The 25,410-nt window shown below is 37.8% G+C and overlaps 1 protein-coding gene across 6 annotated transcripts in view; it reads right to left on the minus strand.

Moving 5' to 3' along the window:
- The window catches only part of PTPRK (protein tyrosine phosphatase receptor type K), a 612,566-nt gene that overhangs the window by 285,745 nt on the left and 301,411 nt on the right, over positions 1–25,410 (minus strand). For all 6 annotated transcript variants that reach the window (XM_070795548.1, XM_070795550.1, XM_070795547.1 and 3 more), the window contains exons 4-5: positions 10,871–10,952; positions 8,245–8,360 (exon numbers count right to left, since the gene is read on the minus strand). In XM_070795548.1, coding sequence (XP_070651649.1) covers positions 8,245–8,360; positions 10,871–10,952 — 198 coding nt within the window. The remainder of the gene's footprint in view (positions 1–8,244; positions 8,361–10,870; positions 10,953–25,410) is intronic.

Genomic DNA, 25,410 nt, shown 5'->3' on the forward strand with positions numbered 1-25,410 from the left:
ATCCCCATGGTACCCAATGTGAATTAATCACATGTTAAATATTTAATCAGTTTGGCTTTGAAATAGTCCTCTCAAATTCCTTCTCAATTAATTGCCCGCTATAAACTGTATGTTTCTAGGAATAGATTAATTTCTTCCAAGATTTTCCATTTATTATGACAAATGAAAAATTACCAGATTTTTTTTTCTCAGAAAGAAATAGTTTCAGGGATAGTAAAATTCCATGTGTAAATTAAGTATGATACAGGCACTTTTTATCATAGTATAAATAGACATATATTTATACTATAAGACAATATTATAGTATGGCAGCATCAAGAAGAGCTTTGTAAGCAACAATCAAGTTGGCATTTGAAACATCATGGTGATATATTTCACCAGATAAAATTTCTGTACTTTCAAATTATTCATTTTTTAAAATCATGCTTCTAATTTCCAGTGCTATGTGACGATGTTCACATGCCACATAGGAACAAGACTACATTTGCCCGGACAGATAAAACACTATGTGGCCAGAAGTTTCACAGCAACCATTTTCAATGAACCTCAGCTGACAACAGTTGGTACCGCAAAAGGTCAGCCTCTCGCTGGTTGTTTTTTAGAGCAATTTGCATCTCATTGTACTAATTCTACTCTCAATCTATTGCTTAAATTATCCATTGCTGCAGAAGGAATGACATTTCCTTTGGCTGAGAAACTAGCTGTATCACACTACATTAGCAGTGATGAGCCTCACCAAGGGCAAAGAGATGGCTGGCTTGCCTGTTTTGGCAGCCCCACTCAGAAGGCACACTGCCAGCACCTGGGGAGATTACTGACAGATTGGCCCAATTGCCACTGCTTTCATGGCAATCTGCATAGGATTACCCGTCACACGTTAAACAGCCCCATTTCAATTCACCAAAACAAATGGTGCCACCAAATCTCCCCACACAATTCCCTGCTTTCAGTAACTTTGCTGGTGCATTTTCTCTGTCCAACCAAACGATGCATGCCCACCAAGCTTTGTAATGATGGATGGAGTCATTAGCATTTTAGTTTCTACACTGAACCTGAGGCCAAAGCATATGGCCTGACAGATGTTCCAGCAATGGGCTCTATTTGATTTGCCATGTAGATGTCCACTTACACACTGGACTCTCAAGAAAGAATACTCATTTATAAGTTACAGTCCAACCCCTGTTTCAACTCTTTCACATCCTTGAATGTTATAATACGTTCTGATAACAGAACACTCAGAACATGCTTTAGTCTATACTTTGGTTTACAGTGACAATTAAAAATTACTTTTGAACCTAATCAAATGGTTTCAAACAGATAAAATGGACACAAATGCAGGTAAGGTTTGTAGGCTATTGCCATCTACAGCTTGATTAGTACTGCCAGTGATTTGGTTATTAGATAAAATGTTTCATATACTCACTTTTTCCTCATTCATGGCTTATTAAGGTAACCTACATACAGTGAACTGGTTAAACCTTAAGTTTTGACAAATGTATATGTACCCATAGACACAAAACCCCAACAAAGCCATATAACGTTTACATTATCTCAAAAAGTTTTCCTGCTCATTCCCAGTTGATCCTCACCCTCTACAGTCAAATACTATTCTGACTTCTATCATGATAGATTAATATCGTCCATTCTGGAACATAATATAAATAAAGACATACATGACATGCAGTCTTGTGTGTCTCTTGTCTTTCTGAAAACATAACGTTGCTCAGCTTTATATACACTGGTGCATATATCGGTGGTGCACTCTTTCTCATTGATGAGTAGCGTGAATGAACCACAAATTGTTAATTCATTCTCCACTTAATGAGCATTTGGGTTCTTCACATTACTGGTTATATAATGAATAAAGCTGTTATACATGTTCTTCCACAAATCTTTTTGTGAACATGTGCTTTTATTTCTCTTATGTAAATACTTGGAACTACTGTGTCATGTTATTATTTCCTTACATATTCACGTTTTCCTGCCATCACTTTATCTATTATCCATGTTATTGGATTGGGATAAAATAAACAGGACATGACTATAATTTTTAACCCACAAAAATATATAACCTATTTTTGTATCTTTCCTATGAAAAAATTATCTGATGCCTCTCAGGAATATAACCACCCACTTTTATTATTTTATTTTATTGTACATTAAAATTTCACTTGTGATCTTGTTTCTCATAATCTGGATTTTACCATAAGCCTTTAGTGACGATCCACAAATTCTTTACCACTTGGGGTTTCTCAGGAACACAAAGTAGGCATAGTTCTAAAACTTGTTGCACACATTTTAAAAAGCTATTTATATGGGAAAAACTGAAAGTTATAAGCTGTAAAGGAAGTGGTATTCACATCTAGAATGAAAGCAACTTCACCGAGCTTTAGAAAGAAAAGGAATTTGAAAGTTCTCTAGGAGCAACTAAAGATTTTATCCTAATTCCCTTATCCAACGTCAATGAACTGCATAACATACTTTTAAAAATGATGTTCTATAAAGCCCCATGATTTCACCAGATTTATAGCTTGCTGACACTCAGTGGACTTTCAAAAACATTCATCCATATTGCTTCATGCATCAGTAGTTCAGTCAGCATGTACAAGGAGGTTAATTTGGCTTCTATATCTTGTCATTGTTTTCTAAATTGCTGGAGTGAATGACCTACTTCTAAGACTAATATTATAGCTGAGACAGTGCAGGAAAGAACCACATTAAAGACACAGCAAAACCACTATGATATGCCTTATGGATTATCCCAGATTATCTCAGGTAACTCATTGCATCTTCTTTTTGTGCTCCATTTTTTACCTAATTGGTATGTCGTTTTAAACAATAAAATGACTGAAATAGCAATTGTAAGCTAATTTTAAAAATAAAATATGAGATCTACAGGATTAAAAAATGGAGAGAAGTTATTCTCTACATGTATTTGTATACATAAGTGAAAGTGAAGTCGCTCAGTCATGTCCAACTCTTTGCAACCCCATGGACTGTAGCCTACCAGGTTACTCCGTCCATGGAATTTTCCAGGCAAAAATACTGGTGTGGGTTGCCATTTCCTTCTCCAGGAGATCTTCCCAACCTAGGGATTGAACCTGGGTCTCCTGCATTGCAGGCAGATGCTTTACCGTCTGAGCCACCAGGAAAGTAAAGAAAGTGAAGTCACTCAGTCGTGTCCAACTCTTTGGGACCCCATGCACTGTAGTCTACAAGGCTCCTCCGTCCATAGAATTTTCCAGGTAAGAATACTGGAGTGGGTTGCCATTTCCTTCTCCAGGAGATCTTCCTGACCCAGGGATTGAATCTGGGCCTCCTGCATTGTAGGCAGACGCTTTACCGTCTGAGCCACCAAGGGAAGTCCTTGTATACATAAAACTACCTTAAATATCGTATCAATGCTATCACCTCCCAGCGCCACCATGGTTGGAGTTCTCTTTGACTGGAATGGAAAGAGGAAAGAGAAATGAGGAGTGTTTGTAAATCATTGCTTGACTTCCTCATAGAGTTACAGTGGCCTTCTGCACTCAGAATCAGATTTGGAGTTCTTGAAAGGCACAACCAATCTGGTAACATGGACCACAGCCTTGTCTAACTCAACAAAACTATGAGCCATGCCGTGTAGGGCCACCCAAGATGGGCGGGTCATGGTGGAGAGTTCTGACAAAACGTGGTCCACTGGAGAAGGGAATGGCAAACCACTTCAGTATTCTTGCCATAAGAACCTCATGAACAGTACGGAAAAGCAAAAAGATAGGACACTGAAAGACAAACTCCCCAGGTCAGTAGGTGCTAAATATGCTACTGGATATCAGTGGAGAAATAACTCCAGAAAGAATGAAGAGATGGAACGAAAGCAAAAACAACACCCAGTTGTGGATATGACTGGTGATGGGAGCAAAGTTTGATGCTGTAAAGAGCAATACTGCATAGGAACCTGAAATTTTAGGTCTATGAATAAAGGTAAATTGGAAGAGGTCAAACAGGAGATGGCAAGAGTGAAATCAACACTTTAGGAATCAGCAAACTAAAATGGACTGGAATGGGTGAACTTAACTCAGATGGCCGTTATATCTATTATTGTGGGCAAGAATCCCTTAGAAGAAATGGAGTAGCCATCATAGTCAACAAAAGAGTCCGAAATGCAGTATTTGGATGCAATCTCATAAACAATAGAATGATTGCTGTTCGTTTACAGGGCAAACCATTCAGTATCACAGTAATCCAAGTCTATGCCCCAACCAATACTGCTGAAGCTGAAGTTGAACGGTTCTATGAAGACCTACAAAACCTTCTAGAACTAACATCCAAAAAAGATATCCTTTTCATATAGGGGATTGGAATGCAAAAGTAGGAAGTCAAGAAACACCTGGAGTAACAGGCAAATTTGGCCTTGGAGTACAGAATGAAGGAGGGCAAAGGCTAATAGAGATTTGCCAAGAGAATGCACTGGTCATAGCAAACACCCTCTTCCAACAACACAAAAGAAGACTCTACACATGGACCTCACCAGATGGTCAATACTGAAATCAGATTGATTATATTCTTTGCAGCCAAAGATGGAGAAGCACTACACAGTCAGCAAAAACAAGACCAGGAGCTGACTGTGGCTCAGACCATGAACTCCTTATTGCCAAATTCAGACTTAAATTGAAGAAAGTGGTGATAACCACTAGACCATTCAGGTATGACCTAAATCAAATCCCTTATATTTATACAGTGAAAGTAACAAATAAGATTCAAGGGAATAGCTCTGATAGACAGAGTGCCTGAAGAAATATGAACAGAGGTTCGTGACATTGTACAGGAGGCAGTGATAAAGACGATCCCCATGAAAAACAAATGCAAAAAAAACCAAAATGGTTGTCTGAGGAGGCCTTACAAATAGCTATGAAAAGAGAAGGGAAAGGCAAAGGAGAAAAGGAAAGATATACCCATTTGAATGCAGAGTTGCAAAGAACAGCAAGAACTGAACTGAACTGATCATGTATTCATGGCAGTTGTTGTGTATCATTTTTCATTTAAAAGTAGAAAATTGGAAGCTTTTCTAGTTTTTGTTCTTTTACCCCATCTTCAAACATTTAACAATTGCAGCTCAATATATTATATGGTATGGGCTTTCTAGGCAGTGCAGTGGAGGCTGTGCTAAGAATCTGCCTGCCAATGTGAGAGATGCAAGAGACATGGGTTCCATCCCTGGGTCGGGAAGATCCCTTGGAGTAGGAGATGGCAACCCACTTCAGTGTTCTTGCCAGGAAATTTCCACGGACAGAGGAACCTGGCAGGCTACAGTCTAGGGGTCACAAAGAGTTAGACATACTCAGCAACAGAGCAAGCACACACGTTACATAATATAGATGATTTGGAGGACACAATAAGTTGATGGCTGACTTTTTTTAACCCTGACCATGACAGGTATACTATAGCTACTCCATTATTCCATTAATTTGCAACAGAATGCAAAGGCCTTTCTTCTGAGTCATTTCAGACATTCATAGCAGTCAGCAGAGACTCTAAGTAGAATTGTTCTCACAGTGATATTTAACTTAAGGCATGGTTTTTTCCCCATGGAGAGAGAAATGGCAACCCACTCCAGTACAATTCCACGGACGGAGGAGCCTCCTAGGCTACAATCCATGCGGTCGCAAAGAATCAGACACAACTGAGCAACTTCAATTTCATTTCCACTGTTTTCCCCATACAAAACTAATAACTTAAAAATTTTACATTGCTTCTTCAAACAACAACAGAAAAACAAATGATTAAGACCATGTTTCAGACTATCAAAAATAATATAAAGACCTGGTTTTCATCTTATGGCTGAAAGTGATTTTGATCTCTATCCACATCTCCTTTTATAGATAACTGAGGCCTGGAAGAGCTTAATGAATTCTCTAAGCACACACGATTAACTGGGTTATAAGAATTAAAGAGTTAGAATTAAGAACTGGGCCTCCCGACCTTAAAAAGTTTTTCTACATCAAGCAAAAATAACTTGACATCTGTTTCTATGTGTTGGGTGTAGATTCACTGTGGAATCAAGTTTCTTCCTCCTTTATTATGATTCTACTACTTTTGCAAAAGATGGATCATTTTTTAAAAAATCATTGGCCACTTTTTGATGCACTTACTCTATACAGATACAGATATCAATTATATGTATACATCTACAATTTTATCTCTACAGTTCAATCTTGTTTATTTGAAAACATTCTTAAACTAGGCAATTCATAATTTTCAATATATCTTAAATACAGAGAATGATTTGAGAGAATAAGTTAAGGTAATTTAACTGGTCTATTATTGAAAAAGGCAGAAAAGCTTTTTCATGAATAAGTATATAAACTACTGTAGAATTGGGCAATGTCAAAATAGACAAGAAATGCACAAATTCACCTTGGAAAATGTAAAGAGAAAGAAGAGAAAAGAGAAAGTCGAATAGAAATCAAACAGTATTTTTATCTTTCATCTTTATTTGAAAAAGGACAAGAAGAAAATTTATTAAAACTATAACGAAATGAGTCAATCTAAAAAATAATAAATGAGAAGTATTTTTACTGCAACCCACTCAGACCAGGAGGGCCAGAAAGTCTTTGTTGCCACAAGGCAACTGGTACAAAGTATACAAAACCCTTTTTATTTCAATGTCACATTAAATCCTGGAGCATAAAACCAGGGGCAGACTACAGAGTTTCTGGTTCTCCAAGACAAGAGTATACAGATCACAATTAAAATCAAATGCCAAGAATACTCCTAACTAAATGAAAAACAATTAGCAAAATAATTAGAAAATATATCTAAACACATTCTTAACACTATTTAGGCTGAGAGAGAAAGTAAGAAGGATTGTGATTTGATGTTTAGATAATAAAACAGGTTGCACATTATATAGTACACTCTACAGGAAGAATTATCTCATACTTCAGTATCTGTGGGGGAAATTAGCATAATCACAAGGTTAAAAAAAAGGAGAGACTTTATTTCCTTTACACATATTCAGGATGCTATCCTAATACCCACATATCAAATAAATGACAAAAGTGATAATTAGATTTATATGAAATACATCTGTTATTAACATTAGAGTGGATGTGTGAATTGAATGAAAAAACACATTTATAACACCCAGTACAACACCAGGCATTATACTAGGTATGATTTTAATAATTATTTCTTATAATCATTACTCCAACCTCCCGCAACCCTCAACACTAATGTTACCTCAACACTAATGATGACTCACAACACTAATATTACCTCTCTAAAGGTATCATAAAATAAAGCCTGATGTCTATGTTCAAGAAAGTAAGCTAATGATTTTCCTTTTTGGTCTCTACTGACATTCTCAGGAATTTAAAATTCTAACTAATTAAATCCCTTTCCTCATTCTGATGCAAATAGAATTAAATAATAATAACAATAATAAAGGTTCTCAGAGGAAATTACTTACATTCTAGCTTCAAATATTTAGATCAACAATCATCAGTCCTGAGTCCAGCCTCAAGGCTTTAGAACTGCTGCTCTTTGCTCCTCCCACCAATCTCTGCCCCAGGATTGACAGATAACTCTCTGAAGGCATGGCACATTCCTTAGTCACTGTTTTCTCACAGATTCTTTTAAAGTTCTTTATATGCACCATTTACATTTCCCCAACAGGTATGCTAAACTGCTATTCACTATATACCATTTACTGCAAATTTAATATGTGCACAGCAAACATCTTGTCCTCGGGTCTGTGATTAACCCCTACACAAAAAAATCCTGAAAATACTTTAGTTGGCTCTCTTCCAATTCACATTTCCAGAAACATTCCCAAAGGCTTTTTAAAACACTTTTGAAAAAATTTATCAGAGTATGACAGTTCCTACTTAAGGACTATGCTCTTGTAAGCTGAGCTTTCAAAATATTAAATATTAAATTTTAGGTTTTTTTCCCCTATTTTTGAATGACTCTAGAAAAATTGTTTTTACAGTTTGGACATAATATTAGAGAATCATTAGGTTTCACAAGGAACTAACCCAAACACTTATTAATTATACAGTTATTCATATTCCAAAAATGGATCGGAAGTTAATCTGTAGCCAATTAAATTAAACCTACAGAAAAGACAACCTGTCCCACCCATATACTCACTACACTCCATCCTCCCATGACCACCTCACACATACAAGGAAAAATAATTTGTGATTTTTTTTTTTTAATCAAGTGTACTCTTTAGCTCAGCTGCCAGTGTGGCCTTACCTGCAGCCATAACTTGTTATGCACAGCATCTCTCCCTGTAGCAATACACTGAAAAGTAGCATTCTGTCCTGCATTGACCTCTACGTCCCCCAGACGGAGGAAATGAGGAGATTTATCTGTGAAGGCAAGAAAAAATTATTTTCTTTCACATGAAGAAAACACGCCTTGTTATTTTTTCCCAACAGAGTAATGTTGTTAATACTTTTACAGCTTTGGCCAAGACTAATGTCATATGGAAGTTTTCTCAGTGCTGAAAGACAACGCTGCATCTCTCAGTGTCAGTTCTCTTTAGCTCAGTAGCTCTATTGCGTATTTCACCATAATTGATAGAGCAATTCTATACAGAATGAGCACCCAACAATTACTGCTTGAGGACCCCGGCAGATGGTTGCATACAGGTGACAATAAAAGTTACATATCAAAGCAAGCAAAAGAGATCAAACAGGCACAAAGCATGGCATAATAGAAAGATATAGTGAAAACATAGAATGATAGCTCAAAACTGGACATATACATGGCCATTGAACTATTAAATCACACTTGAAGCGCTTAACGCTTTCTTTCCCTTTTTTAAAACTTTCAATAACTGCTGCATAATCCTCTGGTACTTCAAAGAACAAGGGACTGTTCTTCCTTCTCTCAAACAGAGTATTAATTTAACTGTTGTTAAATCCACTTCCTATTGCTTTATGGTCCTAAGAAAATTACCTGAAAGAAATATTAGACCAACAAAACACTAATGACTGCAATCAAAATATACATGAGTTATATGACTGTCAAACAAGCATTCTCTTATAATTACCTTGTAAAGCTGAAGTTATGTACGTTTTCAACTGAAAGGAACTATAAACAGGAAAAGCTAATCCTCAGTGAGTAAAGACAGAGCATGGAGGACCATATCACAATGAAACTACTGTTGTGCTCAATTTAAATATTTTTTAAAAATTTGGTTAACTCGTGAAAGTCGTTCTTCAATATCTTCTTTCAAAAGACATGTAAATGAACAATAGATGGAAACATGGTTCTCATATATGAATGGACTGAAAGAGTTTAGTAAGCCAACTTGAACTTTGAGTGAGATAATTTTGTTCCCCTTTTTCTTAGATTACATCAGATGTATTTGACTACATGTATTTCTTAGGATACACCACAATCATTTAACTCTTGCCTGCTTCATCTTTCCCTAGGGCCTCATCTCAGTAGGTGCTTCAAAAAAGCAATGCTTGCACTAGAACACAAGCTAGAACAGTGTTCATGACTTGGGAACAAAAGACCAGCAGCATTAGTATCTCCTGAGAACAATGAAAACCAAAGGAGGGCCCAGGCAACCTATGATTTTTGCCACATCCTGGTGGCAATTCTGATGCACACCAGAGTTTGACAACCAGTTAGCAGGAGTATTAGCCCTGGCCTCTGGCAATGGCAGCCTTTGTGCATGCTGCTTACAAATTATTAGAGAATTTCCATCAGGAGGATTACTGAACAGATCACCTAGAATTCATGGGCCCTAAAAAATGCTGCTGTTGGGAGATATAGCTGAAGTATGAACTGCTTTATGTCTGGCTCTACTGAATGTGTGCAATAATTGTCTTTCAGGGTATGTGATGTAAACACAAATTTAGTTCCCCCGTCTGAAGACCAACTAATGTGCATCTAAGGACACATCAAATGATGCGTAAATAAATTCAGTTTCTTGTTTTGTATGCTTTCTATTGTCTTGTTGTTTATTATGAATTAGCCAGATACTTACTATGACATGAAAAAATTAGTCTTAAATTAAGAATAAGATGAATTAATTCATTTTCTTCACTTCATTCCAAATTTCAACTTAGATCACATAAGTTAATAAAGCTTCTTTTTTATTTTCTTTTCACTGAACTCTGATTTGTTATTCTTTGTTTTCCTAAGCAATTTAATAAAGTCAAAAGATGGAATGAGTCCCTTGATTTTTATTTTCTTCTGTCAAAAATAGCATCAACTACATAAATTGAAGATCTAATTAGCTTTGTTAGGAGATTCATGAATGAGGCAACATTTTATCTATCAACTGGAAGACAGATCCAAGGGGTTATACAAATGGAAAGTTTTTACAAGAAGGGTGGGACAAGGGAGCTATTAACAGAAAGAAAAGAAATTATTATTTATTTTTCTTCTTGAAGAAGAAAAGGAACAGCAAGAGTTTTATGATTCAGATCACCTCTTCTTCCTCTGGGGCATAGAGAAGGATCACAGGACAAATTTTCTTACTGGTACTTGACCATAAAATCAAGACAAGTCAATTAGGATTAAGTTTTTGGAAGAGGCTGAAACTGTAATTAGATCAGGTATAAATTTAGGTTTGGTATCATGGAATTTTAGCATGAGTGATACCATTTTGAGACTGTGGTTTTCTTTTGAACATTAATTGAACAATTAAAAGAATCTTTTAACATGTGCACAAGTCTGAAAAACATTTGGCTCAAAAACTCTAGAAATACCTCAGTGATCTTTTTAAACTGAACAGAAAACTAGGAATAACAACAACAAAAGAGATAGCAATGACCAAGGATAAACAATCAACAGTCACTACCAATATAAGACAAGTCTTGAAAGGAGGTAGAAAAATATAATTTTTATCACAACCTACCACAAGGATAACTCAGGACTTGGATGTCATCAATGGCAATATAACCACTTCTCCCTCCTGAGACTTCAGCTTCAAATATTACCTGTCAGGAAGAAACAGAAAACATTTTCAACAATCATTTTTAAGGAATTTTCACAGTGAAGGAAGAATAGCTGTAACACACTTAAGAAAATTAAAATTTAATTTTTGTCCTATAAAGATTAAAATGGTGTCTGTACAGGAAAACAAAATATTTTTTGAAGAACAATTAAATTATTGAGGTCAGCAACTCTCAATTTTTTTTAAGCAAATATCATTGATTTCCTGAATGGGCAATATATAGGCAGATATAAAAAATCCATTATCCCTAAATTTTCCCTTACTGACTTTTTCCATTTTTTTAATTTATTTCACATACATTGAGCATCAACTTGAAGCAGAATGCTAAACCAGCTAAGATATCAACTGATCTAAGCTTTTAAATACAGTAGCTGAATTTTCAACGAAAGAGGTCATTAGATAGAAATTATGCCAGGTAAGAGCAACCACATAAAATAGAAACCAAATGAACATAATCTGTATGGCTAGTAAAACTCAAGACAGAAGAGAACTAGGCATGGAAGACTTTGAATACCACGGGAGTGAAGACAAGGAGTATATCCTGTAAATGGTTAATCAATTTTAAAATATATATATGTATGTATTAATAAATATTTTAATAAATATATTTTTAAAAATCAGTGTTCAAATATAAGCTCATGTTATAGAATGTTGTTATAGTCAACAATAGAACTTACTTAATAGACTTTCCCTTAACCTTAATAACGTGTGCTGTTACTTCTCAAGAGAAAATAGATTTAGCATGCCATGCTTCAACATTTTATTTTATGATGGGCTCCTTTATTTATGGAGATACATGGGTCATCATAGAAGTATTTTGCAAAATATTTTAGGAAACACATTGGAAATTGATGTTTAAAATAGGAATAAAATACAATCAAATTGGTCTACTAGAAATATATTTGCTTCAAAGTTGAAGGATGGCCCCAAAGAAAGACTGGAAACCAAAAGATTCTAGTAGCAGTGAAAATAGAAAGATGAGATGAAAAAGGAAAGATAAACAATGCTAAGGAAATATTAAAAAATAGAAAATATTAATTCATTAGTTGTAGAGAAATAATAGGACAATTCTGATTTCTGGCTTGGGTCCCTAGGGACTGTACTGCACTATATTGTCTATTGACAAGAAGGAGGAAATTTTCCCTTCTATCCTTCCTGAGCTGTTGTGTCTGGACTAATAATAAAATAGGCACAAGACCGATTAACAAGAGAAAGAGATCAAACTTTAATCGTGTACAGGGAGACCTCATAGAAATGGGACCTAAGAAATGGCCAAAGCAGGGAGCTTTTATGCTTTCTGGACAAAGAAACACTAAATTTGTGGGAAGTGACAGGGCAATGAAACTTTGTGCACAATTAGTGAAGAATAAACAGAGTTTGGACCTGGGGCAGTAAATCAGAGGAGTAACATGTTTGTTCACACAGGTTTTTCAGCTTCAAATTCTCTACCTCCAGTGTTAAGGGTGTCTTTCTACACCCAGAGGCAGGGGGTACAGCTTTCACATGAGAGACTCACTCTCTGCTTTCAGGGAGATGGAAAGGACGGTCAGAGTAGCCCTCTTGCATTGGCCATTGTTAAGTAACTTCAATTCAAAATAATCAGTATATCATTAAGGCATAATTGGGGCAGCCTACCCCATATCCCAACATTATCAGGATCCCTAGCTAGAACATGTGATGCAGAAAAAGGTACAGATTTGAGGAAGAAGATAACTAAGTACATTGCAGACGTAATAGATTCGCTAAGCCTAAAATGCATATGGAGTAAATGCTTAGGCAATAACTACAGATATATCTCAGAGTGAAGAAATAAAGTTAGAATAAAGTTATAGATTTGAAAGTCATCATCATGGCAGTGAGTAAGCTATAGATTTGAAAGTTAAAGGTGAATAATATGGCATAGGAAGATAAAGAGGAGTAAACCACTGAAATGGAAGGCAATACGACAGCCAGCAGAAGTAAGGTCAGCAAAGTACATTTCAGACCTAACAGTCGAGGAAGGAAGAGAAGGATCAGGAGATTTCAGGCAGGTCAACACTCCCACAAAAAGGATTAAAAAAAGCCAAATAAATTATAACAACTATAATTTTAAAACATCAGATATCTGCATAGACAACGGCATCCAAAGGGGCACAAATGTTTAAGTACAGGATCTCTCCAGTGTGATGCCAGGATTCTCGTTTCTCATGGGAATATTTGTCAATTCTGGAATCAGGCTGTGGTTCTAGGACAGACTTAAGACCTCTATGGGAGAAAGTGAAAACACGAAGCTTGCAGTAACAGCACAAAAAGAGAACAATAAACTAGAAATTTGAGAGTCTGAATAAACAGATGAGGGCTTCCCAGGTGGCACTAGTGGGACAGAATCTTTCTGCCACTGCAAGAGACTTAAAAGATGTGGGTCCGATCCCTGAATAGGGAAGATTCCCAAGAGAAGGGCATGCAACCCACCCAGTATTCTTGCCTGGAGAACCCCATGAACAGGGGAGGCTGGCTGGCTACAGGCAATAGTGCCACAGAGTCAGACAAGACTGAAGACTTAGCATGAAAGCACAGGTCACGGCAAAAAGCACGAAACACAGGAGAGAGCTCAAGGAAAACTAAAAAAGAATCAATTAAAGTTAGCCATTAAGAGTCTTCTGGTAATGTTTGAGACAGATAGTATTACTGAAGTGGAGGGGAATTTTTACTGAGTACTTACTATGCTCAATAGATAAACCTTAGATAATCATGATGGTGTGATCACTGACCTAGAGCCAGACATCCTGGAATGTGAAGTCAAGTGGGCCTTAGAAAGCATCACTACGAACAAAGTTAGTGGAGGTGATGGAATTTCAGTTGAGTTATTTCAAATCCTGAAAGATGATGCTGTGAAAGTGCTGCACTCAATCTGCCAGCAAATTTGGAAAACTCAGTAGTGGCCACAGGACTGGAAAAGGTCAGTGTTCATTCCAATCCCAAAGAAAGGCAATGCCAAAGAATGCTCAAACTACCGCACAATTGCACTCATCTCACACACTAGTAAAGTAATGCTCAAAATTCTCCAAGTCAGGCTCAGCAATACATGAACCATGAACTTCCAGACGTTCAAGCTGGTTTTAGAAAAGGCAGAGGAACTAGAGATCAAATTGCCAACATCCGCTGGATCATCGAAAGAGCAAGAGAGTTCCAGAAAAACATCTATTTCTGCTTGATTGACTATGCCAAAGCCTTTGACTGTGTGGATCACAATAAACTGTGGAAAATTCTGAAAGAGATGGGAATACCAGACCACCTGACCTACCTCTTGAGAAACCTATATGCAGGTCAGGAAGCAACAGTTAGAACTGGACATGGAACAACAGACTGGTTCCAAATAGGAAAAGGAGTCTGTCAAGGCTGTATATTGTCACCCTACCTATTTAACTTCTATGTAGAGTACATCATGAGAAATGCTGGGTTGGAAGAAGCACAAGCTGGAATCAAGATTGCCAGGAGAAATATCAATAACCTCAGATATGCAGATGACACCACCCTTATGGCAGAAAATGAGGAGGAACTAAAAAGCCTCTTGATGAAAGTGAAAGAGGAGAGTGAAAAAGTTGGCTTAAAGCTCAACATTCAGAAAACAAAGATCATGGCATCTGGTCCCATCACTTCATGGGAAATAGATGGGGAAACAGTGGAAACAGTGTCAGACTTTATTTTGGGGGGCTCCAAAAATCACTGCAGATGGTGACTGCAGCCATGAAATTAAAGACGCTTACTCCTTGGAAGGAAAGTTATGACCAACCTAGATAGCATATTAAAAAGCAGAGACATTACTTTGCCAACAAAGGTCCGTCTAGTCAAGGCTATGGTTTTTCCCGTGGTCATGTATGGATGTGAGAGTTGGACTGTGAAGAAAGCTGAGCGCCGAAGAATTGATGCTTTTGAACTGTGGTGTTGGAGAAGACTCTTGAGAGTCCCTTGGACTGTGAGGAGATCCAACCAGTCCTTCCTAAAGGAGATCGGTCCTGGGTGTTCTTTGGAAGGAATGATGCTAAAGCTGAAACTCCAGTACTTTGGCCACCTCATGGGAAGAGTTGACTCATTGGAAAAGACTCTGATGCTGGGAGGGATTGGGGACAGGAGGAGAAGGGGACAACAGAGGATGAGATGGCTGGATGGCATCACCGACTCGATGGACGTGAGTTTGAGTGAACTCCGGGAGTTGGTGATGGACAGGGAGGCCTGGCATGCTGCGATTCATGGGGTCGCAAAGAGTCGGACACAACTGAGTGACTGAACTGAACTGAACTGAACTATACTCGAGACTATTCAAATTGAGCATGTTCATTCATGCTCACATCTACTTTTGTTTCCCTCTTCTCTCTTTACCTCTCTGCACACATACAAATATCTTAATTAGAATCACACGAGGTAGATATTACTTTTATCCTCATTTTAAAGAAAAGTTAAGTGGCTGCACCAAAGTCTAACAGCTAACAAGTCTTAGAGCCAAGAATGAACCCAAGCCAACCTCCAGGTTCTAATCTATCAACTTCACTATATTTCCTCTCAAGTCAGAGACACAAACACAGTAGAATATTCCTTTAAATAAGCTTTAAATTTCCTTTAAAAGTCTAATATGTTAAATTTATAAAGTGTCATTTTAAATAGCAAACTAGTCAGGTATTATACTGACTAAATAGCAGTATCATGAGCATGACACCCTTTCCATTCTCATACCATACCAATATCCACCCCAAAGCCAGACAGTGTGACACAGCAGCCTGCATGGATGATTCACCCCCTCTTCAATCACTCCCACCATAAACTGGCTCCTATGCTAATTCTCTTCTACATTAAGTCTGCACTGTATGACTATTAATTTCCCTGGAATAAGCTGAAGTTGTGAAGTCAAAGAGATTTCTGTGGGAAGACAATTGCTTCATGATGAAAGAAGGGCTACTCTATAAAGACAGAAATATATGTGAGTGCATGTGTGAGTGTGTGTGTGTACACAATCTGCATTTCCTGTGAAGGTTTTGATACAACTGTTATGTCATTTTCTAAATATTGGAACAAAGACTTAGCAAGAAACAGAAGAGAGACTCAGAAACTTTAAAAAGTATAATTTGAAGCAGTTGTGGTACAGGTCACATTCTCTGGGATGAGAAAATTTGTTATTGACACCCACTTTTCCTGTATACAAATCACTGAGCAAATCACATAACCTTTTAGAGCCAAGTCTCATTTGGAGATAACGCAGCTTTCATTATAAAGGTTCCATGAAACAAATAGTAGCATCTGTAAAAGTACTATATAAATGAAAATGTAAGATGATATACATTGTTAATAAATGACATTTATATAAGTGTATCCCAGGAAAACAAGCTTTATTTGCTTGAATGGTTGATGGTAGTTTAAGGAAAGGGAAGGAGGGAAGGCACAGAAAGAAAAAATGAGAAAATTATTTCTGGAAAAAAATACATTGTTATGAATAGACTATGCAGCTGAATAATCAGTTCATTATTTCAGTTTTGTTACAATTAGCATTAATTAAATTATTTCAATTCTAGGCTTATCTTAGTTTTACTTTCTTGAATTGTTTTACTTCCTTTGCTTCATGTGGGTGATAAGTTTAAACATGTTTACTACATCCCTGAAGAAAAGTTTCTTATCTGTTCATTTAAATTGGGCTTTATTCTGGACAATAAATTTAGGCCTTGATTTAAAATGGAGTGAAAGAATTGGTTCTTTAGTAAAGAAAAAGAAAAAAAAATGTTTCTCTTTTCAGTGACCTCATTTCCCCTGCTAAGTGTTGTCTCTGCCTCATTAACGTGACCAAGAGAAAATTTCTAAGAGCAGATTCCTTTATTGCTAAAGATCTAATCAGCTTTATCACTTCAGCAGAGCCCTTACCTTGTAAGGCTCTCCTGTCCACTCAAGGAAAACCAATCTCAATAGCTTAATTACGCAAAACTTGCTCGGGCTAATGTTCAGGTCAGAGCTAATGCTTGGTGTCAAATAGTCAACGAGGGCTTCCCAGGGGAAGAGAGCAAGGGAAGCCATACCCTATGTCAACCTGAACCCACCCAAGAGGCCAACCTGAGAACAGAATGGAAGGGCTCCGCTTTTCATGCTATTTCCACTCCATTCCATTACCTGAAATACTGAAGGGGATGATTCTAATCAAAATTTTGCTACTCTAGCAACATTCTTGGATTATTAACTAAATAAATGAAGTAAAGTCGAACTGAAGGAGGGGAGAAAATGAAAGAACAAGACTGACATTATCCTTTGGCAAACAATTAATGCAGAAGAAATGCCGCATATAAGGGGAAACTGAACTCCAAGTAAGGAGACTGGGCTCTAGCTGTTGGTCTGCTATCACATGGAACCCAAGCAATTTATTTAACTGTGTCTTCACAGCCTCAGATCGACAACACTGGCCTTGTCCATATTGAAGTTTCTTATGAATATTGAATGGTTTATGTGAAATGATTAAATGATATATATATAATGATTAAATGATATACGAAATGCCATGTAAGACAAGGTATTATGGATTCGAGAAATCTAACCCTAAATTGAACTTAATTTTCTTTCAATATTTCACAGTGTTACACTGTACCATTTTTCTAGATTCCACATGTATGCATTAATGCATTAATCTTTGCTCTTCTCTTTCTGACTTGGGCTTCCCAGGTGACTCAGATGGTAAAGTATCTGCCTGTGATGCGGGAGATCCAGGCTTGATCCCTGGGTTGGGAAGATCTCCTGGAGAAGGGAATGGCAACCCACTCCAGTATTCTTGTCTCTGGAATCCTATAGTCAGAGGAGCCTGGTGGGCTACAGCCCATAGGATCGCAAGAGTTGGACACAACTGATTAACACTTTCATTTTCTTTCTGACTTACTTCACCCTGTTTGATAGACTCCAGGTACATCCACATCTCTATAAATGACCCAATTTCATTTATTTTTATGGCTGAGTAATATTCTGTTATATACATGTAGCACATCTTCTTTATCCATTGATCTGTTGATGGACATTTAGGGTGTTTCCATGTGACAGGGATAGAAACGCAGATGTAGAGAACAGATATGTGGACACAGGGGCAAGGAGAAGGTGTGATGAACTGGGAGGTTGGGTTTGACATAATACACTATCATGTATAAAACAGACTGCTAGAGGAAACCTGCTATATAGCACAGGGCACTCAACGTGGTGCTCTGCGATGAACTAGAAGGCTGGGATGGTGGGGGAGGAAAGAGGGAGAGGATATATGTGTACATATAGCTGATTCAGTTCATTTCACAGCAGAAACCAACATAACACTGAAAAGCAGTTATACGCCAATGTTTTTTTAAAGTGTGGGCTCCAAAGTTAGATACATTTCGTTCATATTCTTTAAGTATTAACTTTGCCTTATAGAAAAACATATGTAAAGTTACTGTGTAACTTCAACTGATATACAATCTAAAGCCATGTTTCTTTTCTTTCAAAACAAAACTGTGACTATCCACCTCAGGGTTAAAGGAGGATTAAATGAGCTAACACACCTGAACCATTTAACAACAGCTCCTGGCACAGGGTCAGTGTTCTAGGTTAAGGAGCACCACTGCCATGACGGGAAAAAACATCTGTAAAGAACACAGGTACTAAAATGAAATTTCTTCTCATTATCTCCTCTCTTTTCAAAAAACTTAACTCCCTGTCATGTATTTGGGAGAAAAAAAAAACCCTTAGGATAAACTAGTATTGTATTCCCATCAGTTCAGTTCAGTTCAGTTGCTCAGTCGTGTCCGACTCTCTGCGACCCCATGAATTGCAGCACACCCATAAACCTTCTCAAATATGTTTTCTGTGATTTGAATTTTTAAACATTGATTATAGTTAAAGTTTAAAGTAAATTACCCACTCACCTTCAAAGAATAAATGTACCAGAAACAAAACTTAAAGAAATAGAAAATAGGTTGATTTCTATATATCCCTGTCCAAATTTGGATAATGAATAAAATAGTCATTTTAGTCAAGATGACCAAGGCTTCAGGTCTATCTGTATCAGTGCTAGTAAACCATATACATCTACATCTCTGATATGTACATGTGATATGTATATGATATGTATATGTATATGTGAGGCCTCAAAGTCAGAAGCTGTGCTTGACTCAACTTTATGTCCACAGAGCTTATTCACAGTATCTGGCACATAACAGACATTCACAAATGCTAGCTGAATAACAATAGTAACAAATTATATATAGACAGTGGCTCACACAGTAAAGAATCTGCCTGCAATGCTAGAGACCTGGGTTGGATCCCTGGGTTGGGAAGATCCCCTGGAGAAGGGCATGGCAACCCACTTTGGTACTCTTGCCAGGAGAATTCCATGGACAGAGGGGCCTGGCAGACTACAGTCCCTAGGGTTGCAAAGAGTCAGACACAACTAAGCAATAAACACAGCATATACATACACACAATGTATGAAATACATGAACAAAAGTATGTTAACATCATTAAATATAATTGACTTCTCTTTTTTTCTCATGTGAAGCCTAAGCATTGGATTCTCAAGGATCCATTCCAGGCTACCGTCTCCATTTTTGCCTTACAGTTCACCCTGATAGGACAAAGGAAGATAAGCCTATAAAAATGAAAGAGGAAATTGAGGAAAAAATAAAATGCATAAAAATATAAAAGAGAAATGGTATCACAAAAGCCAATAAGACAATATTTGAAGGGGAGATTTCAGGACCAAATGCTGATCAAGCACTAAGACAGAGATTAAAAATACCTTCATGCATATTTTATAACTAGAAGCTTGTACACTATGATGAACATGTTCCCATTTCAACCAAACACAGGACTCTGATGTCCACCATTCGAGTCTCTGTTTCTTTCTTTTTTCAAGATTCCACATATAAATGATGTCTTACCAGAGAACACAAATATCCACTTACAAGATGAATAAACTCCGTGGATCTAATGTGTAGAATGGTTGTTGTTCAGTCACTCAGTCATGTCTGACTCTTTGCAACCCCATGGACTGCAGCACACCAGGCTTCCCTGTCCTTCACTATCTCCCGGAGCTTGTTCAAACCATTGTCCATGGAGTTGATCATACCATACGACCATCTCATCCTCTGTCATCCCCTTCTTCTACTGCCTTCAATGGTTCCCAGCATCAGGGTCTTTTCTAGTGAGTCGGCTCTTCATATCAGGTGGCCAAAGTATTGGAGTTTCAGCTTAAGCATTAATCCTTCCAATGAATATTTAAGGTTGATTTCATTCAGGACTGATTGGCTTGATCTCCTGGCGGTCCAAGGGACTCTCAAGAGTCTTCTCCAACACCACAGTTCAAAAACATCAATTCTTTGGCACTCAGTCTTCTTTATGATCCAACTCTCACATCCATACATGACTACTGGAAAAACCATAGCCTTGACTATATGCACATTTGTTGGCAAAGTAATGTCACTGCTTATTAATATGCTATTTAAGTTGGTCATAGTTTTTCTTCCAAGGAACAAGCAACTTTTAATTTCATGGTTGCAGTCACCATCTGCAGTGATTTTGGAGCCCAAGAAAATAAAGTCAGCCACTGTTTCCCATTCTATTTGCCATGTAGTGATAGGACCAGATGCCATGATCTTAGTTTTCTGAATGTTGAGTTTTAAGCCAGGTTTTCACTCTCCTTTCTCATTCTCATTTCAAATCCTGAAAGATGATGCTGTGAAAGTGCTGCACTCAATATGCCAGCAAATTTGGAAAACTCAGCAGTGGCCACAGGACTGGAAAAGGTCAGTGTTCATTCCAATCCCTAAGAAAGGCAATGCCAAAGAATGTTCAAACTACCACACAATTGCACTCATCTCACATGCTAGTAAAGTAATGCTCAAAATTCTCCAAGCCAGGCTTCAGCAATACGTGAACCGTGAACTTCCTGATGTTCAAGCTAGTTTTAGAAAAGGCAGAGGAACCAGAGATCAAATTGCCAACATCCGCTGGATCATGGAAAAAGCAAGAGAGTTCCAGAAAAACATCGATTTCTGCTTGATTGACTATGCCAAAGCCTTTGACTGTGTGGATCACAATAAACAGTGGAAAATTCTGAAAGAGATGGGAATACCAGACCACCTGACCTGCCTCTTGAGAAATTTGTATGCAGGTCAGGAAGCAATAGTTAGAACTGGACATGTAACCACAGACTGGTTCCAAATAGGGAAAGGAGTACGTCAAAGCTGTATATTGTCGCCCTGCTTATTTAACTTATATGCAGAGTACATCATGAGAAACGCTGGGCTGGAAGAAGCACAAGCTGGAATCAAGATTGCCAGGAGAAATATCAATAACCTCAGATATGCAGATGACACCACCCTTATGGCAGAAAGTGAAGAGGAACTAAAAAGCCTCTTGATGAAAGTGAAAGAGGAGAGTGAAAAAGTTGGCTTAAAGCTCAACATCCAGAAAACGAAGATCATAGCATCTGCTCCCATCACCTCATGGGAAACAGATGGGGAAACAGTGGAAACAGTGTCAGACTTTATTTTTGGGGGCTCAAAAAATCACTGCAGATGGTGACTGCAGCCATGAAATTAAAAGACGCTTACTCCTTGGAAGGAAAGTTATGACCAACCTAGATAGCATACTGAAAAGCAGAGACATTACTTTGCCAACAAAGGTCCATCTAGTCAAGGCTATGGTTTTTCCAGTGGTCATGTATGGATGTGAGAGTTGGACTGTGAAGAAGGCTGAATGCCGAAGAATTGATGCTTTTGAACTGTGGTGTTGGAAAAGACTCTTGAGAGTCCCTTGGACTGCAAGGAGATCCAACCAGTCCATTCTGAAGGAGATCAGCCCTGGGATTTCTTTGGAAGGAATGATGCTAAAGCTGAAACTCCAGTACTTTGGCCACCTCATGCGAAGAGTTGACTCATTGGAAAAGACTCTGATACTTGGAGGGATTGGGGGCAGGAGGAGAAGGGTCGACAGAGGATGAGATGGCTGGATGGCATCACTGACTCGATGGACGTGAGTCTGGGTGAACTCCGGGAGTTGGTGATGGACAGGGAGGCCTGGCGTGCTGCGATTCATGGGGTCGCAAAGAGTGGGACACGACTGAGCGAATGAACTGAACTGAACTGAACTTTCAGTCTCTTCTTTCACTTTCATCAAGAGGATCTTTAGTTCCTCTTTGCTTTCTTCCATAAGGGTGGTGTCATCTGCATATCTGAGGTTATTGATATTTCCCTCAGCAGTCTTGATTCTAGCTTGTGCTTCATCCAGCCTGTCATTTCGCATGATGTACTCTTCATATAAGTTAAATAAGCAGGGTGACAATGTCCAGCCTTGACGTACTCCTTTCCCAATTTTGAACCAGTCCATTGTTCCATGCCTGGTTCTAATTGTTGCTTCTTGACCGGCATACAGGAGGCAGGTTAGGTATAGCATGGTGACTATACTTAATGCTGCTGTACCACATATTTGAAAGTTGCTAAGACAGTGTATCTTAAACGTTCCCACCACAAAAAAGAAATGGAAATTATGTGACATGCTGGTGTTAGCTAATACTGTAGTGGTAATCACTCTGCAATGCATCCTTGTATCAAATCAAAACACTTTACATCTTAAACTTACATAATGTTACATGTCAATTATATCTCAATAAACCTGGAACAAAATCACTTCTTACAGGTAATGTTGAGATTAAGAGTGATCAAAGGAAGAACCATCTGTATGAAGTAACAGAAATGGGACAATGGAAACCTATTGGACAATGATGAACAGAGCAGGGGAGTGGAGATGTCTATAATTCTCTTACAGGTAGTTTCCCTGAATTTCTGGAGAAATCTAACCAAGAATGGAAGAAGACGTAGGGTCAAGGGAAGTGTTCAACTTTTTATTATCATTTTTAGGACAGAAAACACTTAGCGATTTAGAAGTTGATGAGGATAATTCAACTTGATAGGGTAAGTCTGAGCATACATGAGAGAAATGATAACTGTTAGTATGAGATAGGAAAGCACAGGATCCAAATTCCAGGTCAGTGGAGGCACTCTATTTATAACATGAGGAAAGAAGGAAAAACAATGCAAGTAAATCTGTAGAATTGGTAGATAGGGGAGTTTCTGTTGCATGGTCTCGGTTTTCTCAGCTACAAGGGATGGGTAGGAGAGTAGGAGGGTAGGAGGAATGGCTGGAGTTTTGAGAGAATCAAATGGAGCAGAATGGAGAGGAGAGGAGAAAGGGAATTGAAAAGAAAAATGTGATAGGATATCCAGGAGTATTGTGGGCCCATTTGAAGCTGGTAACTGAGAATTTCTACTGATCCTGATCTACCATGGAGCATGGTTCTATTGAAAGTAGAATTTGCTTGATCTTAAGCCCATAAAAAGTAGACAGAAAGAAAAAAAAAAGGAATCCAGGAGTTTATGGAAATAGAAAATGTGACAAAAAGATTACTAAAAAATAAAGTTTTGATACAATAAGCAAGTTGATGAATTAGCAAAAGACAGATGGTTTGATGGACAAGTGCTCCCCATGAGGCTGATGGATGACTTTGGTAAAATTAATCAAGTAGAAAGAAATGAATTTATGTTATGGTCAGAAAGTGAGATGCTTACATGTAAAGTCAGAACACTGTGAGATATTACAAGATGTGTTTGATAAGCAGCGGATTAAAACAAGGTAAATGATTTTCACATATGGGTAAAATATGGAAGGTGATTTTTATAGATGAAGAGATGAAGGAACTACCAAGGGGCTTCCCTCAATGATCCTGAAGCCATCAGGACAATGGTGGGCCCTGGAAGTGAAGAAAGCAAGCCTGACACCAGTATTAAAGTTCAGGATGGATAGAAGAAAGTGACTTCACTCAGGAGGATGATGTCATGGTTGAAAGGAAAGAATTCAAAGGGACAACGGTGATTCCTACCCACTAACCTGATTCTAAGCTGCAGGGTGTTAATATCTGCCCTTTTAGAGGCTGTTTGGGAAGACATATCCGCAGTGTGGGCTTCCAAGGTGGCTCAGTGGGTAAAGAACACATCTGCAATGTGGGAGACGCACAAGACGTGAGTTCGATCCCTGGGTCTGGGAGATCCCCTGGAGGAGGGCATGGCAACCCACTCCAGTATTTTTGCCTAGAGAATCCCATGGACAGATAAATCTGGTGGGCTACAGTCCATGAGGTCCCAAAGAGACGGACACGACTGAAGCGACTGAGCACACACACATCCTAAGTGTGGAGCTACAACAGACCATGATTATTATAACATAATTAATTATTTAAATAAATTTTCAAGGTTTATCTTCCCTACTAAAATATAAGCTCATTGAGGGCAGTGACTTGGTTATTCTCCACAGCATCAGTGAAACACAAGAATCCTGTTGACAATTGGGACTTGGAAAGAGTTCCAACATGTTACAGAAAACAACCATGTATTAGATTATTCTAGTTAATAAGTTTTGCCTTCAGGGGAATTATGGGGGTAAGGTATTTAATTCAGTTTTACCTAACTCAAAATTTTGTTGACATAATAAAATGATTCTCCCTTGAGAAAGTTCCAGATAATTTTCCCAAGCTAATTTAGAAACCATGAAAACATAATTACTTCCCTTGAATAGTTAAATAATGCTGTGAGGAATAAATTTCTGCTTACAGGCCCCAGAAGATCTTATACTGAATAAACCAAATAACTATGTGGCAACTTTAAAATATAGAATCCAGTTTCTTTTCAAGTGTAAAAATATTGTATTTCTGTTCATAGTTAAAAATTAATATGCATGTAACTGGCAGGTGATAACAGAAGTCCAGTGTAAAAAAGCAGTCACCCACAATAGCTCTTTTCATAGAGCTATTGTCAGTCTGGGGTTCTGCTCTCTCAATAAAGTTTCACTGAAAGTATAGAATTAGGAGCTTCACCCTGTTAGACCCCTGCAGGCCAGGCTGGCTTGCCTATTGAGTCATGTAATAGTTGGTTTCTAAGAGTCTAACATGTGAAAATTTCTTTAGTAAAGGCCTGGAGGCTTTCTGAAACGAATGCATTCTTAACAGTCCTTGACATTGGTTGCTTACTTGTTTGTTTAACTCCTGAAAAATACCTACAATTGCAAAAAGTACCTAGATAAACTATTTAAGCAAAAGATATACTGGTATATTCTTTGGTTGTAAAGCTGCTTGAGAGAGCAATTAGAGGATTCTAATATAATGCCTACTAAATATGGAAGGCACTTAAGACATACATTGTTGTTTAGTCGCTAAGTCATGTTCAATTCTTTTGCAATTGATTCTTCATCTAAAACCATTTCACATTTCATATTTTAGCTATCCTTAGCACCTTCACGACTTACAGGTATGCAAAAACTCAAAATCAGTCAGTTATTTTCCTTAAGATATCCTGAGATTAAATATGGCCTGTTTCTCTGGAGGACCAGTCTTGTCAAGACTGAACATTAGGAATTCATTTTCT

The sequence above is a fragment of the Bos indicus genome, chromosome 9 (assembly GCF_029378745.1).
Source record: "Bos indicus isolate NIAB-ARS_2022 breed Sahiwal x Tharparkar chromosome 9, NIAB-ARS_B.indTharparkar_mat_pri_1.0, whole genome shotgun sequence".
Taxonomy (NCBI): Eukaryota; Metazoa; Chordata; class Mammalia; order Artiodactyla; family Bovidae; genus Bos; species Bos indicus.